Source organism: Rhagoletis pomonella, unplaced genomic scaffold (assembly GCF_013731165.1).
Source record: "Rhagoletis pomonella isolate Grant_MI unplaced genomic scaffold, Rhpom_1.0 Rhpom_scaffold_00001, whole genome shotgun sequence".
Lineage (NCBI taxonomy): Eukaryota > Metazoa > Arthropoda > Insecta > Diptera > Tephritidae > Rhagoletis > Rhagoletis pomonella.
In genome coordinates this window covers 62,500,200-62,518,700 of record NW_023458555.1, presented here as the reverse complement: position 1 = coordinate 62,518,700, position 18,501 = coordinate 62,500,200, and the positions used below count along the sequence as shown (strand labels likewise).

The window sequence follows — 18,501 nt, the reverse complement described above, 5'->3', positions numbered from 1 at the left end:
TACTAAATTGCATTGAAATTAAAAATATACATTAAATACGGAGGATATTACAATTTTTTACAACTTTTGCTTTAATTTTTCTATTTTTCTAAAAAAAAACGTTACTCTCCGGTGTCTATTATAACTACGGTGACCATCCGTTCTGTGTTTTGCAGGACCGTACTGTTTTTCGAAGGTCGGACCTGCGTAGTTTTTCAAACCTGAAAAACCTGAAAATGTACTGATTTTTTCCAAGTGTCCTGCATTTGTCCCGCATTTTATTCGTTATTTCAAAATTATCGGACAATGGATGGATTTTTTTAAAAAGTGTTTTTTGGTACTTTTCGTAGCTTTTCTTCAAAAATCTCCAAATCAACATAAGCGACTTACAGCTCGAAGGGTAGTGATGTGCCTCTTCCCAAAATATATAACTTGTGGCGACTTCAATGAAAATTATTAGTGCTACAGGCGACCATTTGCATTTTGTCTTCAATGTCGAAAAAAGTGAGATTTTCAATCAAATACGCAGTTTCATTTGATTATTTTTTTCATTATTTTAAAAATTCGATAAAGAAGATATATCATTACAGTAAACTTTGAGCCAAAGATAATGAAAATCGAATTAGAAATGTAGATGCTATGGAGCGCAACCTGCACAAATTATATATTTTTTTAAAGGGCACTTTGTAACTCGTCGTTTACGTCGATTCATGTCGTCGATTTTTGACAAATAACTGCGAAAAGTACCAAAAAAAACAAAAAAAGAAGGGTATTGTTTTCGTTTTGAACGACTCAAAATTTGCCTATAAAATAATCTTTTAAAGATTTTCACTTTTCGTGTAAGCTATTGTAATTATAATATACTTTACTATAATTTGATAAATATTCATGTAAAAAAGATTAATATCGATGAAGAAAACGCGATTCATTTTTAAAGTTTAAAATGTATTAAGAATTTAGAATCATAAATACTCTTTTGATATTTTTATACTACGTAAATATATGTAGGCATATTTTTGAAAAATTGTCCTTCATTTTGAATCCATATTTATGGTCACCGTAATTATAACCGAAAAATGCAGCTCCAACACAAACAGGCGAAAACTCCCTTATAGCCCTGACAGACATGTGGTTTGTATACCATGGTATGCATACTATGGATTTTGATACTATTTCGATGAGACACACATCTAGTACGTATACCGATGTTTTGTTTCTTTATCACAACTGATAGCATGATGTATGCCATTTTGCTCGCGCTGCTCTTACAGTCGCAATGGCCGAGTGAACAGACCGCTAGAGTGCCACTAGAGAGATCCGAGTTCGAGTCCCAGGGGACGAGTTTTTTTTAATGATTTTTTTTTTTAATTCCTTTTTAAATAATCTGAAGATTTTAATGTTAAAAATAAAAAAAAACATTTTTGTTCATTGACTTTTTATGATTTAAAGTACCTAGGTTTATTTCATAATGAAATTGTTGTTAAACAAATATTTCCTCGCTTCATTTACGCGTTCTTTTAAATAAAATAGAAAGCAATTCTCTTTTCCTCCATATCTTTCTTTTTGAGACTAAAACGTGAGACAGCTTACTGAATACCAGGGTAAATATCTCAAAATAAAAATATGGAGGAAAAGATAATTCCTTTGTATTTTATTTTAAAGAACGCGAATATGAAGGGAGGAAATATTTGTTTAACAACAATTTTATTAGAAAATAAACCTAAATAAGTGCTTTAGTGTCATACAAATTCAATGAAAAAAATTTTGTTTAACATTATTATTATTATTATTATTGTTATTATTCTTTATTGATGAAAATAAAATATTCCACCAACATTTCTAGCGCATTAGCTGCTGATTTTTATTTAAAAATAAAAAACAAAAAAAATAAATTAATTAAATTCAAAACAGGCGAAAACTCCCTTACGTAATATATGGACAGCCCCAAAATATAAATCAATTTTCATACAGAATCACAGCTTCTATTGAAGTGCGAGCTTGAAACGTCACGCAAAGCCAAAAAGTTTTATCTGGCATCAGCTTTACCTAAGCTTTCCTAGCCAAGAAAGCCAATATAGTCGTTGCTCTTCAAAGAAATTGCTTAAGTCTTGAATCAAATTAAAATACCCCGATACTTTGATATCTTATAATATAAGTATTAAAGACTAGCGCAAGTATATTTGCCGCATTACGTTCAATAAATATTCTTTTCATTTTACTCTACTCACAACCAGTGTTGCCAGAGAAAGTCCTCTAAAAATCTTTTTTTTTTATGATTTTAAGATTTTAAAGCTAAAAAAATCTTTTCGATCCCAAAAAATTTCCATTTAAAAATACCTAAAGAGAAACACAAAATTCGATATTGGCTTTACGGCTGTGAATAGCCCTTATTATGCTGGTTGAAAAAATTACCAATTTCAAGTTATAAAGTCCTTTTTATAACAACTTAAACTTAAAATGAATATTGCCTCGTGTCATCACAAAATTTGTAGCACAGTTCACATATGTATATATACACTGGCAAAAATATAAACAGGGACGCGACATTTTGCAAGTTTTGACCGACTTAAAAAAAGAGGAGTTTATCAATTCGTGGCAATATTTCTTTTTATGTAAATATGTTGTCGCATAACTTTGGGCCGATTTCGATAATTCCTTTTTATCGGAAAGGTTACCTCAAGGGTGGTCACATACTAATTTGGTTTAGATCCGGTCATTGGATCACGAAGAATTTGACGATCAATTTTTATATGAGAATTGAAGTCGCTTATGTTTTTTGTTTAAAAATTACCTGTTCTTTTTTGTATGAAAGAGTAGCTCGTTATCTATCAAAAACCATGAAAGTTCAAACTTCAATCTGTGTACAAAAGTTAAAAAAATTCGACAAAGTTCCATAACAATTTCGAGCTTTTTAATTAGATTTTTTATTGATATTTTTACATGGATATGGTTTTATAAAGCTTACCGCTCCTTTTTTCTCGTTTATCAGCAAATTTTTCTTAAAAGGCAGTTTACTGTTGTCATTTAAACTAGAGGGGATAGAGGGGCCGTTTGTTCTTTTCCTCCACTCTCTAACTCTGCACTAGAGTATATGTTTTAGAAGAAGGTAGAAAATATTGGAGGGGATTTCATATTTAATTTTTCTTCTTCCTTCATTTGCCGCTTACATTGATGTAGCAAGGATAATATAAATAGTTAACAATTTTAACTTAAACTTTAAAAATCTTACATCATACCCAAAAATCTTAATTTTGAAGATATTTTCAGTGTGAAATTTTGCTTTTAAAAAATTTGTTTTTTAAGATTTTTAATAAAATACAGCACAAAACATCTTCATTTTCAAGATAAATCTTGACTTATGGCAACGCTGCTCACAACATACTAGGTGCGTTCCCGCAATTTTTGGACTAAAACGTGTAGAACTGTCAAAAAGCAAAATATCTCTCACAAGAGAGAGCAACGGCCGAAGAACTGAGAAAACCTGCTGGAACGCAAAAACCCATTTTTCCTGCAGGTATATAACTGTCAGATGTTTATTTACAGAATTATTTATTCAGGCAAAAATTCTTACACATAACATTTTAATTCTCAAAAGATTTCGTTATTTTGGTACAATTTGCTTCTATTCTGCTAAAAATATTTCTTATAAATTGCATCAGCTCTTTCACTTGTTGTTTACAAATGCAACACTGCTCTTCATTTTACAGTTTTCATGAACTTGCAGGAAAAAAAAACTTCGGACTAAATTCTGCAGCTTCTTACTGAGAGTAAGCATATTTTACTCTCACGAAAGTGCTCTCGGTTTCAGGAAATTGCAGTAAATTTTTCTGCAGGAACGCTTTTCGTACTGCTGCTGGAACGCAACTATTAGGTTATTTCCCGTACGCAACGCGGGATTCCGCGGGTGCCCAAAACTGCCCAGAAATCCTTCCCGTACTCAACAAATTGGGTAATAGAGAACGAAAATTGGAACGTATTGGATCGTAAGTGTCTTCTTCTTCCTGCCCGAAACAGCCGCACTTTTTCTCCGGGTAAATATGGATAAAGTGTCGAAGTGCATATCAGCATGTTGCCTGCATTTACTTGGTGCTTTTAAGGAATATTGAATGGCCTGTTGATGTATTTTCAATCTTTATATAATTAAAATCAAATTTGTGAAACCAAAATAAATTTTCAAGTGTTTGCATTCAAGTGACAAAAACAAAAGCAACGTGAATCAGCAGTTTCTCAAATTCTGGGCACGAAAGGTGGTTTTTTACGTTCCCGTACTTCTGGACTTTGTTCCAATTTTGAGAGCAATCTTTTCGCTTATTCTCTAATTACCGGATCCGGTCCGGATTGTTAGGGAAATAACCTATAGTTACTCTTTTCCGCATAAATACACTACTTGGCGTTGAGAGAACAAATACATTACCTACTTGCTATTACTCCAAGAATGATAGAATCAATGTTGCCAAACATGGGCTTTTCCTACCAAAACTGGTAGGTTTTTTTCCATTTGGTAGGTTGGTAGGCTTGATTGGGTTTTGGTAGGTTTCGGGACTACGAATAATAGTTATTTGAGAAAAATAGAAAATATGTATCTCTAAAATCTCTAACATTTTAGCAACTTTTTTTTACATGAATATTTCACCGGTGCGTTCGTAAAACGGCGGCCGCAAACATGATTCCTTAGTACAAACGTATACTGTTATTATTGCCAATACACAATACGAACATCCATTTATACTTTATGGCGTACTTGGACCAAGATTCCAGGAAAGTCTGCCAATGGGCTTGTACCCAACCGTATTCTGGGCGGAGGTCTTCGCAATCGAAGTCTGTGTTCGCGAATTTTATCGTAGAAGGCAAATGAGGCCAGAACAAATATTATGTCAGATATTCAGGCAGCGTTAGAAGCCTTAGGGTCTTTTAAACCGGCATGAAGGCTTGTGAACTCTTGAACCATCTGGGAGCCCACAGTAGCATACCGCTGTGGAGGGTTCAAGGATATGAAGGGTTTGAAGACAACGAAAGGGCTGACTGTCTTGCAGAGTGGAGCCCAAATGCGTTTGCATAGTTCCGAGCCTTTTTGCGGTACATCTAAAGGATACACTGCAGACCTACTTAGGAGCTAGCTGGGAATTGCTGCTCACTGGCGGAAGTCAAAGCGAATAAGACAGTCAAAGAGATTCATAACTTTTCAGGAGGAACTCCGAAAGATACCTTGAGCTTAAAACTCTTACTGGCTACCTGACAGCACACTGCAAGTTAACGTACCGACTGAATTAAAGGGTATTTCCGTAAAGACTGACTGTAGGTTTTGTGGGCCGGTGATGGAAACCCCAGAGGATATTCTAAGTGCCTGTCCACGAAAAATGAATAGTAGATTGATGTACCTTGGGGAAGGATTGTCTTCTCCATCTAAAATTTGGAACATGGCATCATCCAGCTGAGCTTTATTCGGTGAGTTTGCCGGTTTCTATGACTGAAGGCGATGCAGCTTTCTTTATGGCTTCTACATCTTCTGGAAAGCGAGGAAGACCGTATACCTCCCATGAAATTTCTTCAGAACCAAGTAAAAGGCGTAAAAACACTACAGTTTTAAGAGAATACGGATTTGAGCACATATATGAAGCATATTTTCTAGGACTGCGATCTATGGGTGAAAGAGTTGAAGCTAATATTGTGGAAGCTATAAGGACGGCAGATACCGAAAAGAAGAAAACTGTCTTAGAATCGTTTGAGTCATGTAATGCTGAAATATTATCAGACGAAGAAGCTTTAGGCGCTTATATTGATTTAGATCTTACCAAAGCGCAGTATTTGTACATGAGGAACCTAACGAATGAAAGGAAATGTTTTCTGCTGCCGTCATATTACAAAATACAGAGATGTAAACAAACATGCTGCCCACCTGATTCATCGATGGAAATAACCAACTCTTCTGCAAAAATAACATCTTTGCAACATTTAATGGACCACACAGCTACGAGAATTTTATTGATTAACTCCGTGAATATATCAGGACTAAAACACTTGGTTTTATATAGCAAGTGGGGATGTGACGGCTCATCTGGACAAAAGCGAGTACAAACAACAACTTCCAGAGGAGTCTGAGTTGATTTCAGACTAAAATCTGTTCATTGCTTCTTGTGTTCCTTTGAAATTAATTGATGAATCATCTGGTTCTATTATCTGGCAAAATCTCGGGCCTTCATCAGTAAGATTTTGTAGACCAATTTCAATAGAGTTTTCAAAGGAAACCCCAATGAAAACAAAGTCTGCTCTGGATAACATACAGTCCCAAATTGATGAATTACATCCGTTTTTGATTTGTACAGATGGTGAAGAACTACAGGTCAACTTTTCCTAACAATGGTCGATGGAAACGTTACCCAGGTATTAACAGGCACAGCTTCCAGCTCTACGTGTACTATATGTGGTGCTACTCCGCGCCTAATGAACGATTTAGAGAAAGTCGCGGTCAGTACTGAAGACGAAAGCTGTCTCCGTTATGGATTATCAACATTACATGCCTGGATTAGATGCATGGAGATGGTTTTGCACATATCATATAACCTTTCTTTTAAAAAATGGTTTGCTACAAATGAAGTACACAAAAGGGCAAAAGAAGAAAATTAAACTGCGGTGCAAAGACTTTTTCGAGAAAAGCTGGGATTAATCATAGATAAGCCACGGCAAGTAAGTGGCAACTCCAATGATGGAAATATAGCAAGAAGATTTTTTTCGAACACCACTTGTTTTGCTGAAATAACTGGAGCTGAGGAGGTGCTGATACACAGACTGTATATCATTCTACAAACTTTATCTTCTTCTTTCCATTTAATCAGAAAGTGTACTTTTTATGTTTTCCAAGTCCACTTATGGGTCTATATCTCGGGAACCAATTGAGATACAAAAATTATAAATGCATGGTTTAAATTTCACACGCAAAATTTCATGATCGTAACTTTAAAAACAAAAAAAAATACAGAATTTTGATTTTTTGGTTTTCGTGCAATCCGGCAAAATGCTACCACTCTCGCAGATGTATTTTGATCAAAATGGTTTTTTCTTCTTTTATAATGCCTTTGCGTTCAATTTGACAATTCTTCGCCTCGCTGTCTACTGATTTGCATTCAATTTTAATACCTTACCTGTAATAGTGGCTGCAGCGCTTCTTGCTACTAAGTTCACAAGATATCGGACCGTAATATTTTTTGGCAGACTTTCTTTGTCCTTAATAACATTTTAGGCTATATTTTTTCTCAGTCTTAACATTTTCATGTGGCGAATTCCACAATTTTTGCCACTTTTCCTACGGTCCCGCGTTTCCGCAGTAAGTATATTAGGTTTTCTCCACAAGCTACTTGAAGTCACTTCGAGTTACACATACGCGTTCCACAAGTAAGTTTTAGAGTTTATTTTATATACGCTGACAGTTCGAACTTTGCTCGAGTTTTTCTACAAGTAGCTTGTGGAACAAACCTATTATTTACATTTATGTTTCCTGATTAACCATATTATTTACGGGTAATCACTTCTTGAATAAATTACAATACAGAAAAAAGTCATCTGACTTCCAACTAATGAAAAGATAACTGTAAAATGCAAAACTGAGAGTGAGTGCAAAACTGTAACATTTGCCTTAATATACATTTTTGCCTGCTGGTTTTATTACTGTTGTTAGATTGTACCAATAAGAATATATAACAAAAGTATGAAAGTCGTTAGAACTTGGAAAGATAGCGGTGTCTGAAATAAAAAGTGTTACACCATCTTACAGTTTTGCTCGTCACTGTACATTAAAGTGGTCCAAAAATGTATGTAAAAAAATAAGGTCGGATTTTTAAGGCTGGCACCCCCTAGGATTGTTCTATATCGAAAAAAATATACCCCTATTTTTTTATTTTGAAAAAAAAAATAAAATAGGGAGTGCTCAAAGCGCTCAAAGTTTTCAATGTATTTTATATGGGGGAAAAACAACTTTTCGTAGAAATAGTGTAGAATTCTTGAAAATCAACAGTTTTCGATCGGAAAACTTTTCTTATCTTCAGGAGATTCCCAGTAATAATACGCAATTGTCTCTTTAACCATTGACATAAAACCTGTAAGTGGGAACACATTTGAGAGAGTAACTGAGCAACTGTTCCTAGTCAGAAGTTACAGGATTTAGTCCGGAGTTTTTTTCCCTGTAAGTTCATGAAAAGTGTCAAACGATCAGCTGATTTACATGTGCAAACAAAAACAGAAAGCGGTGAAAGCAAAGAACCTTATATTTGTTAAAAAATGGAAGTAAACAACGAAATATTTGAATATGTATAGATTTTAATAATTATTTAGTGATATTTCAGCCAAATCAGTGTAGTACCAATGACATGTAAACAAACCGTCTGACTTTTTACAGGAAATAGTGCTTTTTGCGTTCCTATGCACTGCTGCATCTGTTCTCCTTTTACTCTCATTTGAGAGCGTAAAATTTTAGTTTGACAGTTCCACAGGTTTTAGTCCGAAGTTCAAAGGAACAGACTAATTGGTACATCCCCACTCCCTCTCTAATAACGATTTGAAGTCAATCCAACAACTATAAAAAGACCTGGAAACAAAAATGTAAGTCAAGGCAAATGTTACAGTTTTGCACTCACTCTCAGTTTTGCATTTTACAGTTATCTTTTACTTAGTGGGAAGTCAGATGACTTTTATCTGTATTGTAATTTATTCAAGAAGTGATCACCAATAAATAATATGGTTATTAGAAAACATAAATGTAAATAATAGATTTACTGCGGAAAGGCGGGACCGCAGGGAAAGTGGCAAAAAATTGTGGAGTTTGCCACATGAAAATGTTAGGACTGAGAAAAAATATTGCCTAAAGTGTTACTAAGGACAGAGGAAGTCTGTCAAAAAATATTACAGTCCGATATCTTGTGAACTTAGTTGTTGTTGTTGTTGTTGTTGTTGTAGCGGCTACAACAACCCCGCCCAGATCGGCTGATATCTCAGTCGTTGTCGTCGAGTTCCACTAACGGCAGCCCCAAGAAGCGTCCATAGGGACGACGCCGTTAGGGTTGTAAGGTTTTCCGGGCATGCGAAGAGATGTTTCGAGTCGTGAGGGGTCTCTCCACATGCCGGACATTCGTTCGTTGTAAACTTAGTAGCAAGTAGCGCTGCAGCCACTACTACAGAAGCGCCTAAGGTATTAAAATCGAATGCAAATCAGTAGACAGTGAGGCGAAGAATTACCAACTTGAGCGCAAAGGCAGCATAACAGAAGAAAAAAACAATTTTGATCAAAATACATGCGCGAGAGTGGTAGAATTTTGCTGCATCGCACGAAAACCAGGCCGTTGCCTATTGGCATATGTTAGGCCTTACAGAATGCAATAAAAAACACATCTTTAAGATTTATTTAAAGGTTATTTGGTCTGACAAGACTAAATTAATCGCTTTCAATCAGATGGGTGGGCATGGTATTGGATCAAAGGCCCAAATTAAGCCTAAGCGCATCACGTAAGGCAAACTGTGAATCACAGTGGTCGGTCAATAATAGCTTGGGGGTGTATTTCAAAAATGTTGTTGACCCGTTTGTACGCATTATGCGTAAGGAACAGTATCTGTTCATATTTCAACAAAATTTGCAAGATGTAGTTGAAAAAATTAGAGTTTCTGCTGAAAAACCAAGGAAAACACACTGCATATCTTCGCAAAGACTGGAACAAAAGCAAAAATTTGCTAATTTGAAATGACCTCCACAATCCGGGGACATGAATCTCATCAAGAATTTGTGAAATCAACTAAAAGCGCAGCTTACTAAGTATCCAAGTCCGCCCAATGGAGTACATGAGCTGTGAAAGCAAACTAAGGATATATGGGAGGCTATACCTCCAGAAGCAAAAGCATACTGAACATTGTGTTAATAATTCTTTTTTTTCGTGAAAATTGTCAAAAAGTTATTAAAAATATATGAGTGCAAAACTGTAACATTTGCCTTAATTTACATTTTTGTCTGCTGGTTTTGTTATTGTTGTTGAATTGACTTCAAATCGTTATGACACGGGAAACAAAGATGTACCAATAAGAATATACAACAACAGTATAAATGTCGTGAAGAACTTGGAAAGATAGCGGCGGCTGAAATAAAAAGTGTTACTCCATGTTACAGTTTTGCTCGTCACTGTATATGTAACTAAAAATCGTATTTATGCTCGAATTTATTTCATTATCGAAATATATGAATTCACATATCGAGGGTCCTCTGCAATAACGACACAACTCAAAGTTCTAACTAAAGTAAGTAGTAAAGATTATCTATATCTATACTAATCTATACTAATTATATAACGAGAAGTCTCTTTTCTTTCTCAAAGGTAATCTCGCGAACGGCTGGTCCGATTTTCATCAAATTTTGTATATAAATAGCTCCCAGCAACCACCTTGTTTTAGGCCAAAAAATTGTATCATGGTCCGATTTGCTTACAATTTGGTACGTAGGTAGCCTTTTACCTAGATTAGCATATAGGATCCTTTTTTCGGGAAGTGGACCAGGGACCGATCTATTCCATCGTATCTACGGTCCGATTTGCTTGCATTTTTTCCGTAAAGTGGACCAGGGATCGATCTATTCGAAAAATCGTATCGATGGTAAGATTTGATTAAAAGTTTGTACGTAGGTAGCTTTTTGCCTGGATAAGCCTGTTTTCCAATTTTCATGCAATTTCGAATATAAATAGCTTTGAGCAATCACCATATCAAGGGGCGAATTCGTCACTAAGCAAGTTTTTTTTTTTGCGACAATCAGAAACAGCGGATACAGCCAAAATATAATAATAATATATAATATATCTATACTAATATCTATATATTTTGAAAGCCGTTTTTAAGTGTTCGCATAGCCGGAGAACAGATAAACCAATTTTTTTTTTATATTCAGACTAGGGATGTTGCGAATGTATTCCACTCCCTCCGTTTGAGTATTAGTCACCCGGGTGGCTTTTCACTTTTGTACTGCAAATATCTTTTTGTTCTAATCTAGATAGGATGGTGAGATTTCGTAACTTTACTACGATTTTAATTAAGATAACAATAAGTCATGTCTCAAGTTTTTAGCTCTTACCTGCCCTTACAGGTTTAGCTGAAAATTCATATGTAACCCTTTGTTGTAGTATTAGTCACCCGGGTGACTACGTGCATGAACACTTAATCTATGGGAACACGACTAGGAAATGGAAGAAAATTTTTAATTTTTTATCCAAGATTATTTTTAAATAAAATTTAGTAAGTTTTTGATTTACATAGCAAAAATATTTAGGGAAAATTAACAAAATTCACGAAAAATGGCTTAGCAAGCCTTGCAAGTTACTTCCTTGTTGGTATGTTGGTTACAAACCGGATTTTCGCACTTTGTGCACCGCTTACGAGAATTGCGCTGAAGTTTGCCTTGAATTTTGGTGCGACCACTCGCATCCAACTGGGATATCTCAGGCGCACATTGCGTGGTGAGAGGCAGTTCATGGCCAATTATGTCACAAATTGCTGACCTAAGATTCGGCTTGCCAATGACGTACTGATTTTGGGAGCGTCGCAGGATGTTGTTTTGGCATAGATCCTAAGATAATTGAACCAGAAATTGACGGCGCGTCAAATTAGATGGCATAATTTTTTACTGATTTTCGGCATATATGATATAGGTGGCGAGGGCAGCAATGTCAACTAAATTATAAAACATCGCCAGGGGCCAGCATCTCGTTGCACGCTTGCAGGAATAGTTTGAGCACATTTGGTCCATTGTGTCGACACCTTGAATTTATAGAAATGAATAAAGGTCAGAATTCACGAATTCTTTCTAAACGAACGGACTATACAAGCCTCCTTTTGTATTGTTATAGTCCAAAATAATTAACGGTTTACGAGCTTCTGAGTTTGTGTCTATCTCATCGGTTTTTTGCATTGTAGAAAGCAGAATAACCGATTTGTTCCTCTTTGTCACATTTGACACTAATGTTGTCTTCTCTCGAAATGCAAACGTTTTTTTTCCAACTTGGTCGCCTGGCTTGCACATCAGCTCTGCAGGAATACACCTTTTATTCCGGTGCATTGTGCCAATCATGCTTAGCTTCTTCTTGACTAGCTCTTCTGCTGTTTCGACCTGAGTTTTCCCAATGTCTCATCAATCGTAACACATCTTTCTCTCCAAGATCTTTGTTTCTTGCTTCGCCTGGAAGTTTTTCCAGATAGAGCCCTCCTTGCAACGGATAGTGAGTTTTCGAGTCGGCAGCCCAAAATAACTTTAGACCATATTTGGTTGGCATGGACGGGATGTATTGGCGAAAAGGACAGCGCCATCGAAAGCCATAGAGTTGTTCATCAATTGTAATAGATTCGTTAGGGCGATAGTTGTTTCTCAAATTTTAATTGATGAAAGAAAATATTTCCGAGATCGGAGCTGCCTTGTCGAGTTGTCTTCTAGTTTCTCGAGTTCTCGAATCATCGAAACGAATACACTTCAAGATGGTTAAAAATGGAACCATTGGCATTGATGCACGGTAAAGAGGGTGTGCATGACGAGCCCACAAATCAACCACTCGATCATGGCTGGAATTGTGAACGCCGCAATGTAAAATGATGCCCAAAAATGCATCGAACTCAATCGAATCCATCGGAGTCCACTCACGTTGTGGGCGATCTGGATTTGCACGTTATATTCAGCTGCAAATTTTGCACCTCTTTGGTTCGTGTAGCGTATGATAAGATCTTTAATCAAGTCAATGAAAATTAGATTGAAAGTCTCTTGTTTCGCCAAAAACTTTTTGTTGGCAGGTCCATCTGTAAGTATGGAAGCAATGTAATAAAAAACCCGGTGCTTGTATAGAAGCGCCAAATAATACGCACCGCTCACACGCATGATATTTCGCGTTTGAGCTCGACCAGCATTAGACAATGGATTCTTAGACCAAATCGTATTATCTTTTGAAGTATAAATTTGATCCGGCCTTAAATTTATCATAGCTGAACTCAAAAGTTGTTGCTCAACTTCTGCATCTTTAGGCTCTTCGATTTTGACTTCAATATCGTTCAAATCAGAGATATCTTCCTCAGCTTTTATTTCTGCCGGAAAGTCGCCCTCCTCTTCATCTGAAGCAGATCCTTCAGGCAGATACTCACCTTCGATGTCTTCGAATTGATCATCCTCGAAACTATTAAGCTAGCATATCAGGGACCTATTTTATATATATATATATAGGTAGAACTTTAAATGTAGAGCCCTTGCCCCTACCCAGTTACAACCATGGTCACTTCCCTTACCTTTGCATTTTGCCATTCCTGAATGACCTCCTATCATTTGTGTGCATCTTCTCTTGCAAATTATGGGATTTTGATACATTTTGCACATAGTCACCTGGGTGACTAATACTCTAACGACCGACTAAAAATTCTTCACACAACCGGAGGGTTAAGTCATCCGCGGATGTGAAAGCGGATGCGAATATCTAACAGCTATACGAATGCGAATGCGGATGTCAAGTATTTTTAAGAAACAATTAGAATCAAGCATAATGACGAGATCTTTGTTTAAACAGCGCTTACAAGCCAAACCAGATGTGTCAGGTTTTTCTAAAGTTCTTTAAAAAGAATTCTTCATTCTCATTCCTTTGGCTGTTTCAGAATTTAGGGAATGTAACATCATGAGCGTTTTTCGATTTTAATTTCTGTTATTTTTAATACTTCCTTCTGCGACTGGTTTGAAAAATGTGTGCTTATAGCGAGCTAAATAGGTGGATATGGAAAATAAATTATTATTTTCCAGGAATAAAATTTTGAACAAAATTCTGTTTTCAAACTCGTGGCTGCCAGCCGAATCGGATCAGAATATTGTTATTTAAAAAAAAAAAACACTCTGTTTTTTATAAGCATTTGAATCTCACGTAATTTTTATCTTATTAAAGGTCAGACCTATAGTTTTTTAATTATTTCTCTTTATGTCCAGACGTTTATCATTTCTGCTGGAAATCCCTATTTAAAGAGCTTACACTTTGATTTCAAATAACAAAGAAGGGACAGTTTTACCACAGAAGTTTTTAGCCAAGGATCCAATGTATATCCCTATAAAAAAAATATTGCCCGACATGTAAACAAAATTACTGTTTTTAAAATTTTTGCTAAAAATAAATTCCCCAAAGAGCCCCATTTGAAATTATTGAAACCAATATAGATGTAAGATCAAAGGCAAATCTCGAAAATTTGGTTAAGAATTACAGTGTACACTTTCTTCTTTTGCGTCTAGTAGTTTTTTTAAGATTGGCCCAAAAAAATCATAATAAAGAAAGAAAGCAATGCAGGTATTTAAAGCACAGGAAAAAAAATTTGCTAAAAAGACTATGTTCTCTATGACGTACGTCAAAGGTCAAGTAGAAGTTGGATCTTGTATGACTGCCCATTGATAGCTCGGTTATATAGCTTAAGAAATAATATGTATATGTTAAGAAATATATATATGTATATGTATAGAAATATGTATATGCTTAAGAAATAATATGTATATGACATTTTTATAAATATGACATTTGACCGGTTTTGTTACACAAATACTCCCACGACCGCAGGCAAAAATATTGGCTACAATTTGTCATTTTTCGGTGCACTTGCACAACATTCGCAAAAGCTCCGCATTGATTATTGCGAATGCGAAAGCGAATGCGAATGTTAAAATTAATGCGGAAGCTCCGCGGTTGCGAATACGAATATTCGCAACAACCCTGATTCAGACACCTGCCGCACGTGTCCCAAGGATGGTTTTAGGCTAAACAAAATTCTATATGTAAAAGGGGCGTGGCACCTCCCATACAAACTAAAGCTTTCATACTACGTATCCCTGGAAGTGTTCATAGTAGAGTTCTAGAACTTGGTATGGAGATATACGGGATCAATCGCATATTCTTGGAGAAAAATTGGAGCTATTGGAAAAGGGGGCGTGGCACCTCCCATACAAACAGAATTTTTCATACTTCGTATGGAGATATGTATATATATGAAATCAAGGTTTAGTTTTATAATTTAGTCCGCCAGTTGGCGCTGTAGTTGAGTTATTACTAATAATCTTATTTATGATCCGATTTAGCTAATATTTTAAATATGTAGTGGTAATAGTAAGGGCAATACTATTGCAAAAACGTACTGCCAAGTGGCGCTGGAGTCGAGTTATTACTAAAAAAATAGCCAAGTGAGAAAAAGTGCCGTGAAGGTCAGATTAAATCGACCTGTTGCACCATTGAGTATATCGAACTCTACTGTGTTACGATTGGCCCAAAGGATGTGATTTTCCGATATTATTATGCGTTCCAGCTTTTAAGGTATTTCGTCTGAAATCAGTATATGTATATTGCATTTTTGTTGAACCCATTTTGAGATTGCCACCAACTATACTGTAAAGCTTCTAGGACAGATTCACTATAGAACCGGGTCATTGTTGCCGCCATGTAGGGAAGAGGGAAACATTCTTCAAATTTATTTCGTTTTGCGAATAACCGTTTTATGAAATGCTGCACACAAATAACCACCAAACCATAATCTTAGCAGATGAATGAGAATGTTGGCCCAAAAAGTTTCAATAAAAAAATTAAAATTTTGGGCAGGACGAAGTTCGCCGGGTCTGCTAGTAAAAATTAATGTTCTGGCGTGATTGAAGGTGCTGCCACATATTTTGTTGGCCCACATATTCTCTCGCCTATGAATGTCATTTTGCCATGATTTTGTTCCCATTTTTGTAAAGTTGCTTACAACACTTAATTAGGGCCGTTTTCTCATCTAACCTTTAGATTACCGGCCACTTTATCGTCTCGATATACGAGTTTTCGTTTTCCCATCACCGCATTAATTTTTCCAATCAATAAATTTTAGCTCACCCGATGCAACCTTTACAAATTTGTAACCAACTTTAAATTTTGGTTTGGTTTTGGTTCATGAGTTAGATATATTCAAACAAAGTTTTTGTTTTTGCTAACAGTTGCTCCTGCTCTATATTTGCTTATGCTCCATTGCCTCTATTTACATTTTTTTTATAAGGTTTTTTTATATAGGTTTGTTCTATGGTAATTAATTAACATTTTTTGTTGAAATAGTTTTCAATATGTGCCTTTCCTCGTTTAGACATTTCAGTTTTAAAGCTATTTAAGTCCTCTTTCATTTGATACCAAACTTGTTTAATTTGGATAAGCGGTTTGTTTATTATCCGGAAAATACTTTCATTTCGGAACAATATTCGCAACAACCCTGGGGCTCTATTCTGTAACTGTGAGAAAATGTAGTGTACACCGGGTGCAAAACTCACAACAAAAACTCCCCGACAAAAGTTCAGCAAGTTTTTCGGAAGAGAAGTGTACACAATTTTGACAGTTAAAACTCATTCTCACACATGCTGAATCGCAAAATGAGGAAGTGTACACAATTTTGACAGCTAAAACTCATTCTCACTCTTCCTGAATCGCAAAATGAAGAGTGCACACAATTTTCAGTGTACACCTGAAAACGCACAGTTACAGAATAGAGCCCCTGGTCTCGATATACAAGTTTTCGTTTTCTCATCAGTGCATTAATTTCACGAATCAATAAGTTGTTGCTCACCCGCGGCACCCTTTAAAAATGTTTACCCAACTTTAAATTTTGGTTTGGTTTTGGTTCATGAGTCAGATATATTACATATTGCAACCAAGGTTTTGGTTTTTGCTAACAGTTGCTCTTGCTCTATATTTGCTTATGTTGCATTGCCAACCTTTGAAATTTTATGACAAAAGTAGTGAAGTTTCACTCTAGGAAATGTAGTGAAGTTTCAATTTACGGAATATCAAAATTATTTTTATCGGTAAGATAAGAACACGAAAACACTTTAAAGTGAGGAACAATTTATCTGCCCTCTTAAAGGCAACTTTACTGCTTGCATTAGAAAACGGCCCTTAAGATTACTTAAAGTTGCCTTTACTAACAGGGCACATAAATTGTTCCTCACTTTAAAGTGTTTTCGTTTTCTTATCTTACGGGTAAAAATAAATTTGTTATTCCGTAGAGTGAAACTTTACTACACTTCCTAGAGTGAAACTTCACTACATTCGTCATAAAATTCCAAAGGTTGGCAATGCAACATAAGCAAATATAGAGCAAGAGCACCTGTTAGCAAAAACCAAAACCTTGGTTGAAATATCTAATATATCTAACTCATGAACCAAAATTTAAAGTTAGGTACAAATTTTAAAGGTTGCAACGGGTAAGCAACAATTTATCGATTCGGGAAATTAATGCGCTGATGAGAAAACGAAAACTCGTATATCGAGACGATGAAGTGGCCGGTAATCTAAAGCTTAGATGAGAAAACGGCCCTTAAAATTTTGCTTAAGTTTTTTAAGAATCCGAAGTCCGCGAATGGCGGCACCTTCATTTTCTGCATCGTGGTAGTACATAGTAGTCCTGCTTTTTTACTCACATGATTTGTCGCATTCCAGCAGCAACATTGCCAACCTGTGTGTATCGCCGGTCCTGGTCGGAAGCCCAGTGCATCTACATCTGAACCGTTTTGTAACTGCAGTTGGTGTTGCGTCCACAGATCACTCACCGTGGTGCTCATGTTTGCATTGGTAATGGTACTACTGTTGCCTCTATTAGAGCTATTGGCTGCAGGATATAGGAGCTTTGGCACACTGCCCGTTAGCACCCCATCAAAGCCATATCGAATGTCGTAGCAGTTGCTCAACTTAACACTATGCTCCGCGGCATTCCGCCTGTTTTCGGCACAACAGCAACAGCAACAATAGCATAATAGCAGCCACAACACCGGCAATAATCGAAATAATGGATATATACGCAATTGTAGAAAGAAGTTGAAGAACCGTCGGCGGCGACTCCAGCTGGCATTCGACATTTGCACTCTGGAATTGTGCTTAGAGGCGCGCCTCATTGTACTGTGGCAACTGTGTTTGATATCATTATATTTGTTGGTTGAGTGCCTGTGGACGTGAATTGTGTTATTTTGTTGCAATTCTTACTTTATTGTTGCTGCTGTAGGAAGAAATCCTTTTTGCAAATTGTGGCTGTGACACTTTTGCTTCTTTGTTCCTTGATTACATTTAATGGCATTAGACGGCAGCCGCAGGCGTTCCATGCAGGCCACACTGCAATGTAAATATATTCGTCAGGGCAGCAGGGTGGGTGGCCCTATTTTGCTGTCTGAGGTTCATATGGATCTGCAAAATAAAAGAAATTCCAGAAGGTCATAATATAAAGCTATATATGTAGTTATGAAAGCCTGTAATCAACTGTAGATAGCATGCTTCCGACCTGAATGATAAAAAGGTGTATGAAATGAGGTGAATTTTTATTAAGTAGAAAAAACATTAAGATATTTATGTTATCCCACAATTTACAGAGTATGGTATAAACCTCAAATCTACATCATAATATTTATAGTGTTAACATGTACGGGTTTAAGTACCAATGCCAGAATAGTAGTAAAAAAGTCGTATACTAATATCTTATTGAAAATCGCACGGTTTTTAA

At 36.1% G+C, this 18,501-nt stretch overlaps 1 protein-coding gene across 1 annotated transcript in view; it reads right to left on the bottom strand.

Annotated features, from left to right (window-relative positions):
* The window catches only part of LOC118755619, a 238,743-nt gene extending 220,568 nt beyond the window's left edge, over positions 1 to 18,175 (bottom strand). The window contains exon 1 of the mRNA XM_036490471.1: positions 17,432 to 18,175. Coding sequence (XP_036346364.1) covers positions 17,432 to 17,902 — 471 coding nt within the window. The 5' untranslated portion in view covers positions 17,903 to 18,175. The remainder of the gene's footprint in view (positions 1 to 17,431) is intronic.
* Between the last annotated feature and the right edge of the window lie 326 nt (positions 18,176 to 18,501).